The 18,339-nt window shown below is 48.3% G+C and overlaps 1 protein-coding gene across 2 annotated transcripts in view; it reads right to left on the minus strand.

Annotated features, from left to right (window-relative positions):
* Positions 1 to 5,770: 5,770 nt before the first annotated feature.
* NHSL1 (NHS like 1) overlaps positions 5,771 to 18,339 on the minus strand; it is a 119,800-nt gene continuing 107,231 nt past the window's right edge. For both annotated transcript variants that reach the window (XM_054570028.1, XM_054570027.1), the window contains 3 exons: positions 13,243 to 16,482; positions 12,595 to 12,721; positions 5,771 to 8,492 (listed from right to left, as the gene is read on the minus strand). In XM_054570028.1, the coding sequence (XP_054426003.1) occupies positions 7,757 to 8,492; positions 12,595 to 12,721; positions 13,243 to 16,482 (4,103 nt within the window). In that variant the 3' untranslated portion in view covers positions 5,771 to 7,756. The remainder of the gene's footprint in view (positions 8,493 to 12,594; positions 12,722 to 13,242; positions 16,483 to 18,339) is intronic.

Raw genomic sequence — 18,339 nt, forward strand, 5'->3', positions numbered from 1 at the left:
ATCCATAAATAGGAGGAAAAACCGATCACTAGAAACAGATCCAGAAGTGACAGGTAGGAAGGTATTAGCAAGTTGGACCATGAGATCTGGTAGACCCTGTGGTACTGGAGGTGTCAGTGTGGAAAGTAATGCAGTGTGAATTTCTGACAAGACCCAATGGCAGAATCACAATGCTGGTCCCTGGGATCTTGATGTAAGGCTATATTAACTGCAGGAGAGAATTTACACGCGTTTTTGAAAAAATAGTTTTAGGTATGCTACCGAGTCATTGTAGAAATGGAACCATGAGACACCAAGTGATAATATATCTAGAACTGTCCATCCTAGTCAGGACCATCAAGTCATGAAGGTGGTGGGACTAACAGCCGTCCATCCTAAGATGGAAATGATACCTCTAGTAGCGATCACAAGCAGGACCAGAGCACATAAGCAAGCAGGGAGCGTGAGCAGGTAGCCCATACCGCATGGCATCATGGTTGCCCCCACACCCCATGCTCCCTCCCTACGATAGTGTGGGGGACCTATATGATCCGCTGAAGGAAGATGGAAAAGCTTGAACTTGATTTATCAATGAGTTAGCTTACTCTGTGGGTGCAGGCTGAAAATGGATAGCATCTTCATTACATCTTCACTCAGGGATGACACTGAAAGACAGCTGCAAGAAAAAAAAACTTCAATCTTTCTACAAAAGAGGGGCACAATTTCTGGCCATGGACCTGATCATCCAGTATGTAAGGGTAGGAAGGTAAAATACACAGGGTCTAGCAGATGTAAGGCCTGCCTGAGTGTGGTTGGTAGAGTAATGACACGGGTGTAATATAGTTTTAATTTTAACATTTCACCTAAACTGTCATATGGTATGCTTATTGTTATGTTATGTTACAGAATTACATGCTTATGATTTTGTAATAAAAGAGTTTGTAATAAAAAATGGGCATTATTTGTGTCCAACCCTGTATAGGGAATTATGACACCACCAAATGGCCTGGCCAACTGGCCAGGAGTTTGGAACAAATTGAGAAAAGAAAAAGAGTGAATGATTGAGGCAAGAAGGCCTTGGGTTAGAGGCATGTGAATGGATTTATGGGAGCAGACATAGAGCCTGAAAAACACTGTATCACATGTTAATGTGCCCCAGAAACATCTACCAGAAGAAACACTAAATAAGTGGGCAGAATGACTTAGCCTGTTGGTGTTTGCTCTCGTGGTCCCCACCCAGGGCTGGTACAGTGTGCACACAAGTGTAATGGCAGTGGTGGCCAAGAGGGAGGTTATGCACGGTCCCCCAACAACATGGACTCCCACTTACCAAGGCCAACCTAGACACTGCTAGCTTTGAAAGTCCAACCTGCCAGCAATAGACACCAACGCTGAAACCCTGGTGAGGCTGTAAGAAGACCAACTAGTCATTCAATGCCAAATTGACTCCATTAGGTCCATTCTTTCCTGTAAGAGTCAGGAGTTTATTTGCACAAGGGTAGACACCTATTCTAGGTATGCAGTTTTCTCTCCTGCTTACGGGGCCTTGACCAGCACCACAATCTAGAGACTTGCAAAATCTCTGATCTGCTGGCGTGGATTCACTGAATGTATGATCTACACATCATAATGTCCAATCAGGAAGAGTGGGCTCATGGCCATGGGGTCCACTGGTCCTCTCACTTACTGTACCACCTGGAACCTGCTGGCCTGATAGAACATTGAAATGGTCTGCTTTAATGCCTGGTTGGAGACAATACCCTCTCAAGATGGAGCGCCCTCTTCTGGACACAGTAATCAGAGACCCTGTATCATGCTATGTCCTCAATAGGAAGGACATCTGGGAAACAAGGGGTAGGAGGAGGAGTGACTCCATTTACCATCATTCCCAATGAACCACTAAAGGATGTAGGATCTTCCACCCCACAGCTCTGGGCTCTGTAGAGCCAGAGGCCCTCGGTTTAAAGTTGTAAACCTTCCCTAGGCAACATAGCAAAGTTCCATTGAAATTGAGCCTACTGCTCTCCCTTGAGCACTTTGGTCTCCTTGTATCCAGGGATTAGCCGGTAAGAAGAGTCGCCATAACACCAGCGATAACCAACCCTGAACTGCAAGAGGGCCAAGCCTGCCGTCACATGATGTGAGGGGCTCAGGGCGCCCCCCGTCGGGGCACCCCTGGCTGAATTTTAACTGTGAATGGCCATGGGCTGCAACCTCGGTCTGAGAAAGGTGGGACCGCCAGGATTTCTGGACGCCTGGGAATAAGCTCGGTTCACACCATCAGGAAAGCCACCAAGACCAGCAGAGGTGACAGCGGAGGGTGAAAGGTTGGAGTGAGGGAGGGGGACAGTGAGCACCACTGGTGGCCTGGAGCCCACCAACGGATGGCAGGAAGGTGCCGTACATGGCCCCCCGCAAACTGTTTATAAATTTATAAACAGCTTTATAAATTTAATCTCAGGGACAGCGGTCCACCAGAGCCCTGGCAGGATTTGCAGGGGAAGTGGGTCTACATGGTACTAGGGGTGGCCTGGGACAGGCTTTGAGATGTGCCACTTAGATCCCCCTTCAAAAAAGGACTTGCCAGCTAACTGCCCAGCTGCAAGAAGGGCGGTTAGCTCACAGCATCCACCTGGTGGCTTCATCAGGGCCCGCCTGAGCATTCCGGCCGAGCTCACGCTATTCTCAAAGTGGCCAGTGGTCTCACTAAGCTGTGCAAATTTGAGGGCACATTCTTCTCAGGTCAACCTCTTGACAAAGACCAAACAAGGCAGTGGTAAAGGGCCCGGCTGCTCCTGTCCAACACAGGCCTCCTCCAATAAGGGGTCTTTCCCCAGGGTTCCCTGTCACAGCGGCAGACAGGTAGGCTCAGGACCGCAATCTGATAGCGCTCCCTGGCTCCTTCCTCCCTTTTCCTTTCAAGGGTGTCACACTCCAGCAAAACCTTTGACGATCCTGCCTGGGCCTACTTCCTGAGGAGATGAATCAGGCATAAAAATACAGGAATTTTTCTGCATTAAAATAAAGGCTCTGAGGCAGGAAGTAGCTTCTAATAAGGGACAGAAAAGAGAACGAGGCCCAGTCTTTAGAGTGAGGGGACCAGAGGCAGGTCTTAAAGGCCTTATGGGCCACAGTAAGGAGTTAGAACCCTGTTCCAAAGGATTCAAGCAGGGGAGTGCTATGAATTGCTTTGAAAAGCTTATTTTGGAGGGTGAATTGAGAGTAGTTGAAGACACACAGTAGAAAGGAGGTCAACTGGGAGGCTTTGCAATACTCTGGTCAGGAGATGACAGTTTGGACCTGATGAGAAGTGAAACTGGTGAGAAGTGATTGGACCTGGGAAATATTTTAGCTATATGTTGGCACGACTTGCTTATGGTGTAGATACGGGGTGAAAAAGAGGCTGCAGATGGAGTGTAGATTTTGGGCCTGAGCCACTTGTGAATGGTAATGCCATTCATTGATAACGTGAAGACTTGGGGAGAAGGAGGGCTTAAATATATTGTTAAAACACCTCTAGATGCAGGCTCTGAGCAGGCAGTTGATATACTAACCTGGAGTTCATGGCAGAAGTAAGGAGAGGAGATACTCAGGAGTTACTAGTACATACCATATTTATTTAATGCTGTAGGATTAGATGTAGTCACCAAGGGAGAGTGTAGCTTGTAAAGAAGGCAAGGACCCCGCCAAGTCACATCATTCGCCTTCTTAAAAACCCTCGCGATTTCCCAGTAATATAAAACAAAACCCCAGCTTTCCAGAATGACACCCCAGGCCCTCCACGTTCTTGCTCCCGGAGACCATTCCAGTCTCCTGCCTCACTATGTTTTTACTAGAAACTTCAGCTATTTGGCTTCCTCTAATCACTTTGCCCCTCTACCCTAGCTCATGCTCTTCCTCCATCTGGGATGACTTTCTTCCGCCAGCTGTCCTGTGCTTGGTGAAACCAAGCAAAGTCTTAGCTCAGGTTCCCCACAGCCACGGCCGCCCCTGTGGACCGAGTCAGAGGCAGTGCCAGCCCCCCTGAGAACCGTACCACGTGACTGCAAAGTCCGTGAAAAGCGACGTACCGGCCAGTCTGGAGGCGGACAGCCCGCAGCCGGTGCAGCGCCTCTAGCTGTTCTCCGTGGACAGGGCTCCTTTGTCCCCTGCCTTCCACACCGTGAGGCTTCCACCCTTCTTGATCCTTCGAAGGCTACAAGAGCACAGTTCCTCCTCTGGCCTCCCATCATTCTGGGGAGAAAGTGGGGCAGGAAGCCACAGAGAAGGAAAGGCACCTACAGGAAGAAAGCAACTTTCCCAGCGGGAGTGGGGAGAAAGGTCTAGAGTTTGGTTTGGGTGCATCGCCGGCCTGAACCTGTTCCAGGTGTTCTGCTGGTAAAGAAAGCACATGTCGGGTGGGTCCCAGCCCCCCAGGGTTTGCCCAGAATGTTCTTCCTTTTCCTCTTCTCTGACACTGATATGTTTTACCAGATAAGTCATTGTTTGTGTGTCTTTTCACTAGGTTTGAAGTTCCTTAATGATATCTCATCCACGTTTTTTGATCTAAGAACTCTCTCATCCTAACCTAGGACATGAGAAGTATATAATAGAGAGTTGTCCCCCCCACCCCATTGCTGAACAAATGACTACAGATTGCTCTAGCCCTTGTTCTGTGAATAGAGGCTGGCCTGTGTGGAAGGTTGATTAAAGCAGCTCATTGAAAGCAGCTATATCATAGTAAGTGAATGGCTTATTACAGAAAAACAGACCTCAAGGATCACGTCCACGTTTTACTTGAAAGCACCTTTCCCAAAAAATATCCTAATATCTGCCGAAGTAAATTATCCTGCTCATTTCATGACAGAATCTCAGCAATATAAATAATTATTCACATTCATTTAATGTACTAAGGACACATTAAGACAGAACAAATGATGCCGACTCTGAGCTTCACCTGTCCCCTGAGATCCCCACCAGAGCTGTGTGTGGTGCTGGTGAGTGGGGAATAAGAGAGAAATACAAACCACCACCTTTTTTCCCCCTTGTTATTGTGATTCTCCAAACATATATACTCATCCCCACAAGAGAAGCAATGGTTTGTCAATATTCTTCAGAAATAGGAGGGCAGAAATCAGACCAAAGTTGAGGCTTCTTCCATTAGACAGACCAAATGGACATGTTTCCCGCACAACTTCTTGAAAAACTGAAGTGGAAATCACTTAGGCCTGGGGCTGCTGTCTACGACTATCTGGCACTTACAGTCTCTGGTTATAAGGAAGGGTCATCAAGTCTATCCTCATTGAGTGTTTAAATATCATATGATCTGTTAATAGCAGCGAGCCCCCCGCAGGGGAATAAAGCAACAAAGCTAAAGGTGCCGAATGATTCAGGAATGAGTCTATGTTCTTGTTTCCCTCTACTTCATCTATGCCTGGGAAAAATTCCTGCATCTCTCCACATGACATCATCTGAACTATCCGTCAAGACATTATTTGTATTTTACTTGAAAGTCTACAGGGCATTATTTAGAGTTGCTTTCCCGTATGTCCTCTTAGACGGCACTGTCCTCAGCGCCCATGATCTACCTGCTCTCTGGGGCCCCACCTCCCACAGCACTTCCCGGTCTTCAGCGCTGTTCTGCTTGTATCCAGCAAAGCATGCAACAGTTTTGTCCAAGGTGGCCTATCTCATTTTTCAGAAGTGCATGTACACATAAAAAGCAAGAACGCACAAACATTTTACTTTACAGTTGTTTTTATTCAAAGCAAATTGAAAAACCTAATATATTTTTTCCTTTAAAAATGGGCTTTTTAAAAAATAGTTTTATCATTAGTTTTGATGTTGCTTATTTTCCCTTCAACATATATAATTACGTAATGTACATTACGATAAAGTTTTCTGATAGCCAGGGAAATTCTAATCTTTTCTAGGTAGCTATGAGATTTCATATTCAAAAGCTGACACCACTTTTCTAAAATTTAGAAGAAAAAATATCCTTGTTCCCAATATAGTAGACAATTGCTCCAAAAAAGTGAAAAAAGAGTCCTTCGCTTTCGGCCAAATGTTAGGTCTTGATCTCTGGTTGTGCGAAAAGAAGTGTTTTGTTTTCTTCAGAGAATGGAAGGAGCCTTAATTCTTTAGATTTGTTTCTTGTCTCCAAGACGTGTCTAGAACGGGTACCTGAAGTTTTATGGTACAAACCTTATGATGATATGGCCTGAGCAGTCCGGCTTTTAGATGAGATTTTCATACCAGAAAAGATCGCAACAGGCAGCCGCCTTGTATGTAATCTGAGAACCTCAGTGTCGCCACCTTAGGTCCTTCGAAGACAAGACTCTGATTTTATTCACCAATAAATCAAGGACATGTCAGTGGGGAGGGAGTGGGGGAAGGGGCTGCAAGAATATGACATAAAAATAAATACTTTACACACTTTTCCCCATGTCTAAAAGTGTTAACATTCTAACCAAAGAAGATTAGAAGGTAATTACCTAACTCAATTATTTATAAAAAATATAAAAACGCACAAACCAAATGATGCAAAAAATCTTTTTAATCTAAAAACTCATTTCCCAGGGCTAATTCATAGCCAAGCCCTGCCAGTTTTTATCAGTTTATTAAACTAACAAGAGCTATTCAGCATTTTCGTCAAAGTAAGATAATATATAATAGATTTTGATAAAACTTTCTCAGTGAAGACATGATCCTGCAGGCAGTTCAAGGAAAAATAGCCATAACTTTTTCTTTGGTGTAACCAAAAGAATATCCAAAAGTTAGCAAATGTTGACATTTCAAGTGATAAGAAATTGCCAAATGGAAGTTTAAACTCTGGTAGGAAAAAAAAAAGTTGTAAAAGGAAACGCTCCACCCACAGTTCTATAGTGCAAGTTTTCAAATTTAGTTCTGAAAAATAATTTTCTTTACTAAGCAGGAAACAAATCCCAGCAGTGTATCGCCTCCTCCTCTGCCTCTTCCTCGCTCCCACCCTCTCTGAATGTGCACACCCTCCTTTCTGTTCTCAGAGGCCCTTGCCACTCCAGGAGGAATTCCATGGAAGAAATCACCCAACTTCCAAAACTCGGGCTACACGTTGCATGTCTGTGGCTGCACAGCAGCAGGCTCCAAGTTACAGTCTCACCAGGTCCACATGCTTGTCATTTTTACAAAAAAGAAACAAAGTCTTTTTTTCCTCCCCCAGAAAAAAGTACCTGAACCAATTAGTCACTTCGCCCTTTCCCAACCTTTTGGGTTTACCATGAAAGCACACCTGTGCATATACCCACGTGTTCTGTGCACTCAGAACCAGCAAAGCTACCCGCTCTGTCTTAAACGTAATGGTCGTCTCCTTTCTTCTGGAACACACTCGTTTCCATAGACTCATGGTTAAAGCGATGATCTCCTAGTCCAGAAGCATCCAATACTCTACCTAGCTTAACTCTGTCTTCTTTCCTCATATATCTGTACATGTTATTTGTGTGTGTGTATATTTTTTAACATAAAAAATGTTCAAAACACACACACACACACACACACCCACCCCTGTTCACTGCCTCCCCCCCACCCCACCCCAGCATTTAGGAAAAAAAGTCTTCCCCAGGAAGCACTTTCAGAAGTTAAGCTTCTACTTGCTTTTAGCCACAGGGCAAGTGCCAAGTGAGTCCTAAATAACCCTCATCCATTGTAGGCGCGGCAGTGCCCGGCTCCACGGGCAGGCAGCGAAGGGTCCCCCTCCAGCTTCCTAGAGCCATGTGTTGGGCATCTCCCCCACGTCACCTGGGGGACTACATTCTTGCCCCTAACTCTCTTCCCTCGGAGGACCGCCACACAGTGCTGATGGACCCCTGCCCTCGGCACTGGCTGTCCCATCTGCGGGGCCGGCGGCCTGTGCCCGCAGCAAGGCGGCGGGCTCCCCACCACAGAGCAGGCTGCCCTCGTCCAGTGCATCCCCCGCCAGCCCATCCAGGGAACACCCCCTTGCAGCGCCCAGGGCACGGCGCGCCCTGCTGTCTACAGGCTCCAAGGCTTCGCCTTCGCCTTCCGAGATGACGGTCATGGGGCTGCTCTGGATTCGGTTCCGCATGCTGTACCTGCTGCTGGCTGCAGAGGGCGGGGTTCGACTGCGGCCATACCTGGGGCCAGAAAAGGACAGACTCCGAGGCATCAAGCCTTCGTTCTTAGCCCATTCCTCCTGGGCCCTTCTGTTCTTGTTTGGGGAACAGCTGGATGGGCTGTCGGGAGTGTCTGGCGAAGGCTCCGACCTTGACCTCTGGAATCTGGGGTCCGTGTTCTTGAGCATCTCAGCGGCGGACATGCGGGCACTGGTGTCTGACCGACTCCCCTTTTTCAGCAGCAGAGCTTTGAAGTTGTCACTGCTGGTGCTGCTCTTACGGACACTTCTCTGAATCGATCCCACTTGCTTTGGGGAGGCCAGGCTGGGGGCAGCACTGGTGGGTGTCACTGGTGGGGAGGGAGAATGGTTTCGGGCGTGATCGTCATCTGAATCCTTACGGCCGAGGACTTTCCTCTTGGATCTGAGATTTAGCAACATTAAGATAAAGGTTAATTCTCAAGGGGCCACTGGACTTTGGCCCAGCCACCCTGCTTGTCTCATTGCACATTCAGGTCACGGTGTGTTATTTTTGCTATGTAACCTCCAAACAGTCATGCAAAAATAGTTCATTGCATTACCATGTGTGCCCGGGACTCAGCTGTAACTAAGTTAGGGCCATTCTTCTTTAAAGTCCACACCTCGCTGGATTATTGTGAAACAAATCTCAGTCACCAGATTAACTTAGTTTGGCTAGGGCCATTTCTAAAGTTTTTAGTACCTGCCATTTTTATTTAACTCTCCTATGGTGGACCAGTCCTGGGCTTCCACGTGCCGGCCATCCTTTCTTTCTCCTTTTCCTTTTTCTGGTTTGGTGCTGCCACTGAATGGGCCTCACAGATAAGCCAACTCCCGGAATAGCCCCTCTACTGAGACAGGCCCCCAGCCAGGTTCTAGAACAATTCTGGAAGAGTGTGACATAAAACCAATCTTCCTCGGCTCTTGCTGGGCCACCTGCCAACCCCTAGAAGCCCAACGGTCCAGAGCACAAAAGCGCGCCTTCCACGGCAGGTCTTGATTCCTGACTGACGTCCAAGACCCTCTAGTTGATCAAGAAAATATGAGGGATATGGGTACAGAATGAAAGAGGAGGGGCCTTCAGGGAAAGTAAAATGCTTCCCGGAGGGCATTTCTTGTCCTCAGTCCCTAAGAACCTCCCTGTTCAATGTGCTTTCTGCTGAGAGCGAACCAGAGATAATAAAGCAGACAAGCCAAGTGGCCCCTTGCTGGTCTTTTCATAACAGCAACTCAGTGTGCAGGGCTGCCCTTAGCAAAGCACAGGTGGACTTGCTTTAAGGACTCAGCACATTTGATAAAATAAAGGTGTGGGTACGTCTCTTTTCCTGCTATAAAATTCTAGACTACGCAGCAGGGAAAGGCTGAGAGGATGCTGTCTGTACACACAGATTAAGAGTCGAATCCGGGCACTGCAGCTTGGAGCTGTGTGACCTTGGGCCCATTACTCATCTGCACCACACCTCAGTTTTCATACTTGTCAATGGTGATAATGACCTCAGCCTCACAGGCTCGTGAGCATTCCACGTGACCCAGAACCCTGGAGTCACGTGGACCTGGGTTCCGCCGCACTGCCACTGCGTCCTTGCTCTGCCAGGCACAGGGCAGGTGCTGAATAATCTTTTGCGCCACCAGGCCAGGCTTCAGTGCAGTTTTTACGTGCTGACAGAGCAGAGTGCAGGGCACAGTGGGCCATGGTGCCCCCAGGGACCCCTCTGTGCTGCTGGCCAAAAACAAGCCACCAAGAGCCAAAAGAGAGAAAGTAAGGACCCAAATTCAGGGGCTGAAGGGTGGCCAGGCCTGACGTGGCACCAGCCCCTTCCGGAATACAGAGCCTGGCCTATGATATTTTGGTCCCATGGTCCCGCCCAGCTGTCAGTAAAAGCAGTGCTGTCGAGTACGCTAATGAGTGACTGACAGAAACCACTGACATAATGACATCTCAGAATTCTGGAGTTGGAAAAGACTTCAGATGGGCCGATCTGGCCAGAGAGGGTACCTGAAGTCTAAAGACTGAAGTCACACAGCTGAATACAAGAACTAGGACCTGACGGAGCATTTTTCCATTTGTAGCACAGGGCTTCACAACTTATACAGGTTGCTTATCTTATCTTCGCAGGTACTGGTTTGTGATATAATTTTTTGTTTGGTTTTTCAATGAAGAAGGTACGCTGAGAGCCATGCAGCAAGCCACAGCTATGCCTGATCAAAGCCATGGCCTTTTATTGTGGATTTAGAATTAAGAGAAGGGATGGAAATTTATAAAAGTATTATTGTTTTTCAAGAACAGCTGCCCCTAAAATGAGAAGTAAATCTAAACATTTGAATTCTTTGCATGTGTGTGTGTATGTGTGTACACACATATATTGTGTGTGTGTTTAAAAAAGACGGCCGTAAAAAGGGCTTAAACAGTTAACTCTGGCTTCAAAACTAATTACTTCAATAAATATAAAAATTTCACACCTCAACTGGTGTTCTACATTTTCCATCTGGCTTTGAATCTGAAATGAATTAATTTGCATTATAAAACTTGAAAGCTCTGTTTCTATTTAGATATTCTTTATTTTAAATTATTAGCTTAGGTACTGAAGGGGATATAAAATAAAGCCCTAAAAATCAAAAACTTTAGGTGGATTTTTATTATGTCTGCTAATATGATGAGTGCTAAAATTAAAACTAGCACGTCTCCTTGCTCTCCCTTTACACGCCTATCCTACTCAGCCTTTGCTGCTACCATGCGTACACAGAATAATACAGACTGGCCGATTTCTGCATCTGCTGTAGATATAATTATAATTATGCACTAGATATGATTCTCTAGTAAGAGAAACCACAAATTTTTCAGTGCCTTAAGAAGGTTGCTAAAATAAACTATAGAAGAGATCTTGGGCATATTTTTAGGAAAAGCATGTAGTAATTTGGGCCCACGACAGTTGGGTTTCTCACTGAGACCAAGTGTTTCGTACACAGACCAACCAGGCAACACATCTCCTCTGCGGACTGCTATTATAAAAATATACGCCTGCATATTTAGCAATCCAGTGCATTCCATACTAAATGGAAGATGTCGAGACTTGAAAGAATTTCTGAACAGTTAAATATCAATTGGTTTCATTTAATTCTGAAAATATTTATTGAGTGCTTTTCTGTCTAGAATGCTTAGACTTAGAAACAGCTGTGTAAACATCTAGAAATGCCACTGAAGTTGGTTCCAAAGGATGCCGCATTTTTTGTTTCCCTGCTTAGAGAAATAGTTTGATTAAGTAGCTACCTTTTCATTCCTACTGAGATCAAAGAAAACAGTCAGACAATGTTAAAGGGGCAGTATTTTGGGTCTTTTGGGATATTATATGAATACCAGAGCTAAGAGGTAAAAAAATGCAATCCTCACAAACACCTTAATCCGCCAGCTTGGTTTTTCCCTCCCAAGTCAGGTGTTTTTGCAGCAGGAGGAATTTCAGGTAGGGACAGCCCTATGCCTTTCATGTCACGCAATAGTTTTTGTTATATTCCAAGAATTGGGAAAACAGTCACGACACAAGGTTATTTACACAGTCAAATGATTTTGCAAGATTTTCTGTTTCAGGAGAGGAGAAAGGGGACCTTGATTCCGGGCAATAGAAGGCTCTGGAAGTATAAGGGCACCTGTAAGTGTCATCTGAAAATACTGTGGTAAAGACGTCTAGAAGGAAGCAAAGGTTTTGTATAGAAAATACACGTGTACAATCTCATCCATTTTTACAATGTCACTGTTGTGAGGATACATGGCTATTTACAACCAGAAAAAAAGTGAGGCAATAAATAAAACTTTAGTGTTCAATCCTATTCATTCAACGTGATCCCATGTAAAAAGTGTATCAGTTCACTGGCCACATGTGAAGAGTGTATCAGTTCACTGGCAGGTATCTTGAAAATTTTCCTCTTTATTGCTTTACACCAATAACCTCTAATGCCAGTAGGTGGCACTAGCAGCATACAGTAACAAGCAGAGTTAACTCCTTTGCTCCTGCTTAAAAAAGATGTACTCTGTTATTGAAACATTTAAGTAGCCAAAGAAATTACATTATAACATCCTGGTTTTTCTGTAAAATAATACTACTACTAATAATACACCCTTAGGAAAGGTCTTCTCCTGTAGAGCTAGTCTATGCATCCACAGAACACAGCATTCTCTCCCTGGAGTGGACCGTGGCTGCTCTAACCCGACTCTGAAATACCCAGTTACAATGACGGACACATGGCATTTCTCACCAACAAGAGCAGTGCCAACCAGGGGGCACTGCACTGAGCTTCTGCTCCCAACGTCTTTATAAAAATCAGTAGAACAAAGTAAAACAGAAACCGGGAGTCAGAGGACATAAAAATATAGAAACACACTAGAAGAGATCAATATAATCAAGTTAATGAAACTTCACTGGGCAACAGAGGAAGCTTCAAAGAAAAATAAATGGAGGAACCGTCTGGAAAGGGGGACTCAGAAAGCAGTTGGAAATATGAGGCGTTTTGGATACCTGTGAATAGCTGCAAAGAGGTCTTCCGTGGTCCGGGGTCTACTGGGGGTCATCGCCTCATCGCTCCCTTCTTCCTTCGGGAAGTCCTCTGAGGAAGAGATGGCTGCGTCGGTCTCCGGAACCCCCGCTACGGAGAAGCAAGCAAGCAAGCAAACACAAGACTTCACAAGTGACTTGAATTTCAGTCTTCAGCCAAGCTCCCAAGTCTTCCCTGTCATTCCTGACAATGTGAGACCCAGAGGGACAGGCAGTAGCGTCTGTAGTTTGATATTTTACGAAGATCGGGGAGCATGATAGCCCAAGCTCATTCTTTTCTGTTCAAGTCTGGGAACTCCTAATGAAGCTCTTAAATTGTGTTGTAACATTTCTTTGCAGCTCTCCAGAAGGGAGATAACTCATTGCTATTTAATACCCAGCCGGCTGCAGACCACGCCCCCACCCCGCTATATTCTGCCCTTCTATAAGCTCTACCCTTAGATCTGGATTTTTTTTAAAAAAAAATTTCATACAATGCCAAGTTGGTAACCTAAGCAGAAGGCAGCGCAGGCAACCCACAGACTGCTGGCTTTAACGTGAACATGCACCAGCCCTATTTGCCTCAGCTGCATAGATAGGGTCGAGGGGAATGAGAGAGCAAATCAGACTCACGCCCGGGGTCCTGCGCAGGCAGGCAGCTCTCCTCACTGTCCCCGCTGTTCTCGGTGTCTGGCTCCTCCTGCTTGGCGACGGCTGGCGAGGCTTCGGGCTGCACCATGGGGACATTGGCTTCCACTCTGCCTGGGGACGTGGATCCTGCAGCTCCGCCCTCAAGAACCGAGTTGCCGGAGTCGGTCTCATCAGCACCAGCCCCGGCGGCACAACTCTCTTTGGCCTCTGCCTTCGTGGGGCCGGGCGCTGCTTCGCTCACGTTCCCTGCTGGCTCCGCTGTGAAATCTCTCTGCGGAGGTGGCACCACCAGGAACAGTTTGGGCTTCTTGGAAATGGGGGGCGGCTTCCTGCTGGGTGAAGGCCCGGGGGCCGTCTGCTGCGGGGCCTGCCCCGGCCCCGGCCCGGCCCCTGCCTCCCCAGCACCGCCTGGGCCGTGGCCGCGCTCGGCCGCACAGTCCCGGTGACCCTGACTCATGGTCTTGGCGGGAGTCAGCAGCGAGCTTGTCCCGGAGGCGGACTGGCTTTCACTCTCCGTTTCATTTATGCTATTTCGGGATTTCAGGAGAGCAGATGGCTTTAAATGATACTGGGGCACAACTGGAGTTCTTTTTTCCTGAGAAGCTTGTTCATGAAAGAGCGCTCCCTCGGTTCCCGAGTTCCTCCTCACTGGCCTCAACTGCACCATCTGCAATGCTTCCGTGGTTACCAGGGGCATGGGGCGCCTGCCGCCCTCCTCCTTGGCCCCGGGCTGCCGGAAGGCCTCCTGGGGGGGGTCCGGCTGGCTAGGCTTTTGGAAAGAAGGCCTAGCGTCCTTCATCAAGTTGGGGTCCAGGGGTGGGGCAGGAGGGGGAACCAAGGAGGGCGAAGACTGGGGAGGGGACAGCACAGGGGCAGGACCCAGAGGGGGGCTACCTGCTGTGGGGGGAGGAGAGAAGCACATGTCAGGAGGAGGAGGAGGGCAGAAGGGAAGAAGAACTTCGGGTGGGGGAGGGGGGAAAAGGGGGGACGGAGGCAGAGGAGAGCCCTCGGGGGAATTTGCTAAAGGCGGGGGAGGGGGGAGAAAAGGAGACTTGTCGGCAGGACAAGGAGGCTGAAGAGTCGGGAGAGGAGGAGCAGCAGGGAGAGAGGCCGGCACTGGGTCCAGCTTCTTCATGGTTCCGCTTCCTTCCGTAGACGTATTAGAAGAAAGGGACGTGGATGACGAGGAGATGGATACCGAAGACACCAGCGAGGACTTCCTCTCTGGCACCTTGGGCTTGGTCTTTCCCTTCCCATTGGCTGGTGACATTGATTTTAAAAACACAGGCACAGGGGTGAGTGTTGTGGGTGTATTCGACTGGCTGGAATACCCACTGGATGGAGAAGTGACTCGATGTGACTTCTCCGGCGATGTGATCTTTGGTTTGACAGAGCCACCGGGCACTTGGGGCATGGTGGCCCTGGAGCCCTCCTGGACAGGGCGGGCTGGCCCATGGCCGGTTGGCGTCCCACTGCAGGCCGAACAGCCCCCGCCGGAGCTCCCAGGGTCTTCTTGCAGGCCCGTGTAGTCAATGTAGTAGCCCCAAGGGTCCGTGTACTCGGACTTGACGCTGCTCGTGTCACTCTGTGACGGGGTGACCCCGCACAGGGAGTAGACGTTGGGCGTGGTGGCAGACGTCATGCTGCTGCCTGCGCTCACTGTGCTCTGGCTGCGGGAGCGGGGCAGCCAGGGCTCTTCCAGGTCACTGCAGGGGCTCTGCGAGGGCGACAGGCCGGCCTTGCCCGGGAGGTTCAGCTGCAGCGAGTGCTGGAGTGAGGCGATCAGGCTCTCGTTGAGCACCTGCCCGTTGGTCTGGGCGTTCTTCTTGGGGAGCCTGCGCAGGGAGTCTGTCCTAGAGGGTGGCAGAGGCGGCTTCTTTGCCTTCTTTAAAGAGATGTTTCGAGAAAGGGATTTCTCATGGAAATTTGACGGGTCCCCTTGGTTCTTCTGACTTCTACCTTCGAAAACATTGACCACGCTGTGCCGGGGGTTCCCAAAGCCATTGCTGCTACTGCACAGACTCCCAGACCCGTGTCCAGCATCGGGGTGCATAGATGTGTAGTAGCCATCATGGTCCTCTGAGTACAGGGACCTGGCGTCGTCTTTGTTGGACGTCTGGTCCAAGCTGCAGCTGCTCATGTTACTTAGAGGAGTGGAGCAACCAGGACTGGCCAGGTGGGGCTTCAGTGGGGACGCCCGCCCACTCCCTGAGGCACCGTATTCCCAGGGCTCCAGGCTGCCATGCCCCCTTCCTCCTGAATAACTGGACTCACTCTTGCCATCCACATCCTGGGGGGGTGCTGGGAGGCTCGCGTTCTTTCTACCGTTACAGGCCATGGCTTGGGGCCCGTTCTCCTGGTTCACTGGGGTATGGAGAGAGACTGCGGGATCGCAGAGGGGCAGGAGCGGGGCTCTCCTGGGGGAATGGGGATGCGAAGCCTGGGGAACAAGGGTGCAGTGACCCTCACTCCAGTGCCCGCTGGGAGACTGGCGGTCGTCTTTACCAGAGTGCCTGGGGAGGAGGCGGTCCCTGGATTTCATCTTTGTGTATGACAAGGAGCTGGTCATTTTACTGTCCAGCTGCCCGGAACTCTGAGCGGTGTGGATAACAATAACCTCCGACGAGGAGGAGAGGGTGGCATTGGGGATGATGCTGGTGGAGTAGGTCCCGTGAGGGGACACCACACACGCTGGGCCTGTTCTGTTCTCACTCTCAAAGTGCCTCAGCTCCTGGGACTGGGGCCTCAGAAGGGTTCCGTTCCTCGAGGCGCCCCCTAACCGCCCTAAGTTTTCGTCTGCTTGGAGGCTGGCCCTCTGGTAGGGGAACACGCCATCCAGGTCTTCTGCGGGGCCCAGGGCCCCGAGCTGGGGCTCGAGGGACTGCATGCTGGCCCTCGCACTGGCACGTGGGAGACTGTGGAAACCGGCATCGTGGCTGAGGCGGGAAGGGAACACGATGCCCGCAGAATCGCTCAGCACAGACATGTTCCCAGACGAGCCTGAGAAGTGGCCCATCTGGGCAGCAATGCCTTGCCCCTTCTGTGCCCGGATTCTTCTCATTGAGGGAGGTACAACTCTGACTTCCTCGGTCTGGCAGCTGGAGTCCCTGGTTTCGGAGCGTTGCCCAGCCGACCGGTGGCTGTCGAGCCTTCCTAGTGTTGAGTAGTGGTCTGGCGTATACACTGCGTGACCCCCACCGTCATCCTGGCCGGGGCCCGAGGCTGGAGATGAAGCAGAAGGAGGCTTGTTACCTAAAAGTCAGTATCTGAGTCCATCACCTGTACCCTCACCTCCTCCTGGCTCTGCCAGACTTTAAAAAAAACAAACAACAACAACAACAACAAAAAACCCTTCTGTATTTGAACTAATTTTTTTCTCCTGTAGGCACCTAAGTAAGAGTTTAAATAGTTACCAAGAGCTCCAAAAATAAAAACCCTTACTATGAATTTCATGTACTTCTCTTAATTTGTCTTCAAATCCTCCTACCGAGTAAGTGCTGCAGACGGAACCCTCGGGTACTCTCTGTGAGATCAAGGCTGAGTGCTCTGCGGAAGGGTTACTTTTCACATAACCTCCTTTCAGGAAAGATTTCGAGGTCGCCTGTCACCCACCGGGTGCCTGCACAGAGATTCTGTCAAGCAGGGACTGTCTTTCCAAAAGAGAGGCGCACATAAGAGTTCAATAATAGGGCTACAAAGATACCATTTATGAAGGATACTGGTATGAAACCGTGCTCATTACATTAGTTTCTATGTCAGAAGGAAATCCTAAGACGAAGAAGAATGATTTACAGGCCCATCTGTGTTTCAAACATTTCATTATCCATCTCAAGCCATTATCATCTGTCTGTCAGTGACATTCAAAATGCAACAGCAATCTGTTGTGTTCCGGTGGGGAAAAAGCAGCAGGAACTGATCCAGTGAAGATTTTTCTCAAATTAGGGTTATTCGTTTCTTAGGGCTTTACAACTAAACCAAGAAGAGCATGTTTAAAAAAGAATAAAGCACAAGGAAGGCCAAACAGCGAGGGAAGTGGATAAGAAAACACTTTAAGGGTTGATAGCAGATTTCAAGCCTACCTAAGAGAGAACAGAGGCTTAAAAAAACAAAAAGACAAAAAACAAAACCACGAAGGCAAGAACTTACTCAAAATGTATAGAGGGGAAAAAAAAAAAAATCATTGTATGCATAGTAATCAGCAGGACAAATGAAATCTCGATAACTAGTAGCAAAACCACAGTTAGCATGGCGTGGCTGAGCCACTCTGGTGGAGCGCCCACCAGCGATGCCGTGCACCTGGCCAGGACACTGGAGACGCTGGCGGGGAGGGGATGCGGGAGACCTCCCTCCATACCACATGCAGAGTCCTGACTGCATCTAAAGCCTTGGGCTCACCCCAATAGCAAGAAATGTGCTTGGTACAAACGGCAAGGAGACGGCCCCCCGGGAGGGAGGTGCCCCAGCACCCAGCCCTCTCCCTCACTGCACTTGTCTCTCTACCCAACAGGATCTATTTCCTTCCCCTGCCCCTCTGCCAAGTGGCCATTCACTAAAGACACACACACACATATACACATGAAGTTCCCCCTCAGAAAGAGGGGAGGGAGGCAAAAGGGCAGGAGCAGAAGAAAAATCCACTTTGAGGAAAGAAAAAACAAAAGGTACATGTTTTGCCATTTGGTACTTTAGAAGGTGGGAGGCTGGCTTTATGGCTGTATCAGCTTGTACCAGTTTGATTCCAAACATTCAAGATACCTCATTTCACTTGACACTGGGTTTTAATATCTGTTTCTTTCAAAATTGTGGTAGTTTTTGCAAGGGGTCCATGGTAGATGTTTAACTGTCTCTGAGGGCCATAAACAATGTCCTGATTCTTTTAGGTAACAATTTTGACTGTGAAACCATTCCAGCCTTCTGAAAATGGGAATATGGCCATTTTTTTCACCATCTACAGACCAGTACAAATTTCTTATTAAAATAACAATGTTTTTCTAAAGACCTTTAAAAAATTGGAAAACTCAGATATCATTTATCACAGGGACCACCAAAATTCTACTCTCAAAACAGATCTTCCAATGT

This window comes from Pteronotus mesoamericanus, unplaced genomic scaffold, assembly GCF_021234165.1.
Source record: "Pteronotus mesoamericanus isolate MK-2021 breed Mesoamerican mustached bat unplaced genomic scaffold, CSHL_Meso_final contig_20, whole genome shotgun sequence".
NCBI classification, from domain to species: Eukaryota; Metazoa; Chordata; class Mammalia; order Chiroptera; family Mormoopidae; genus Pteronotus; species Pteronotus mesoamericanus.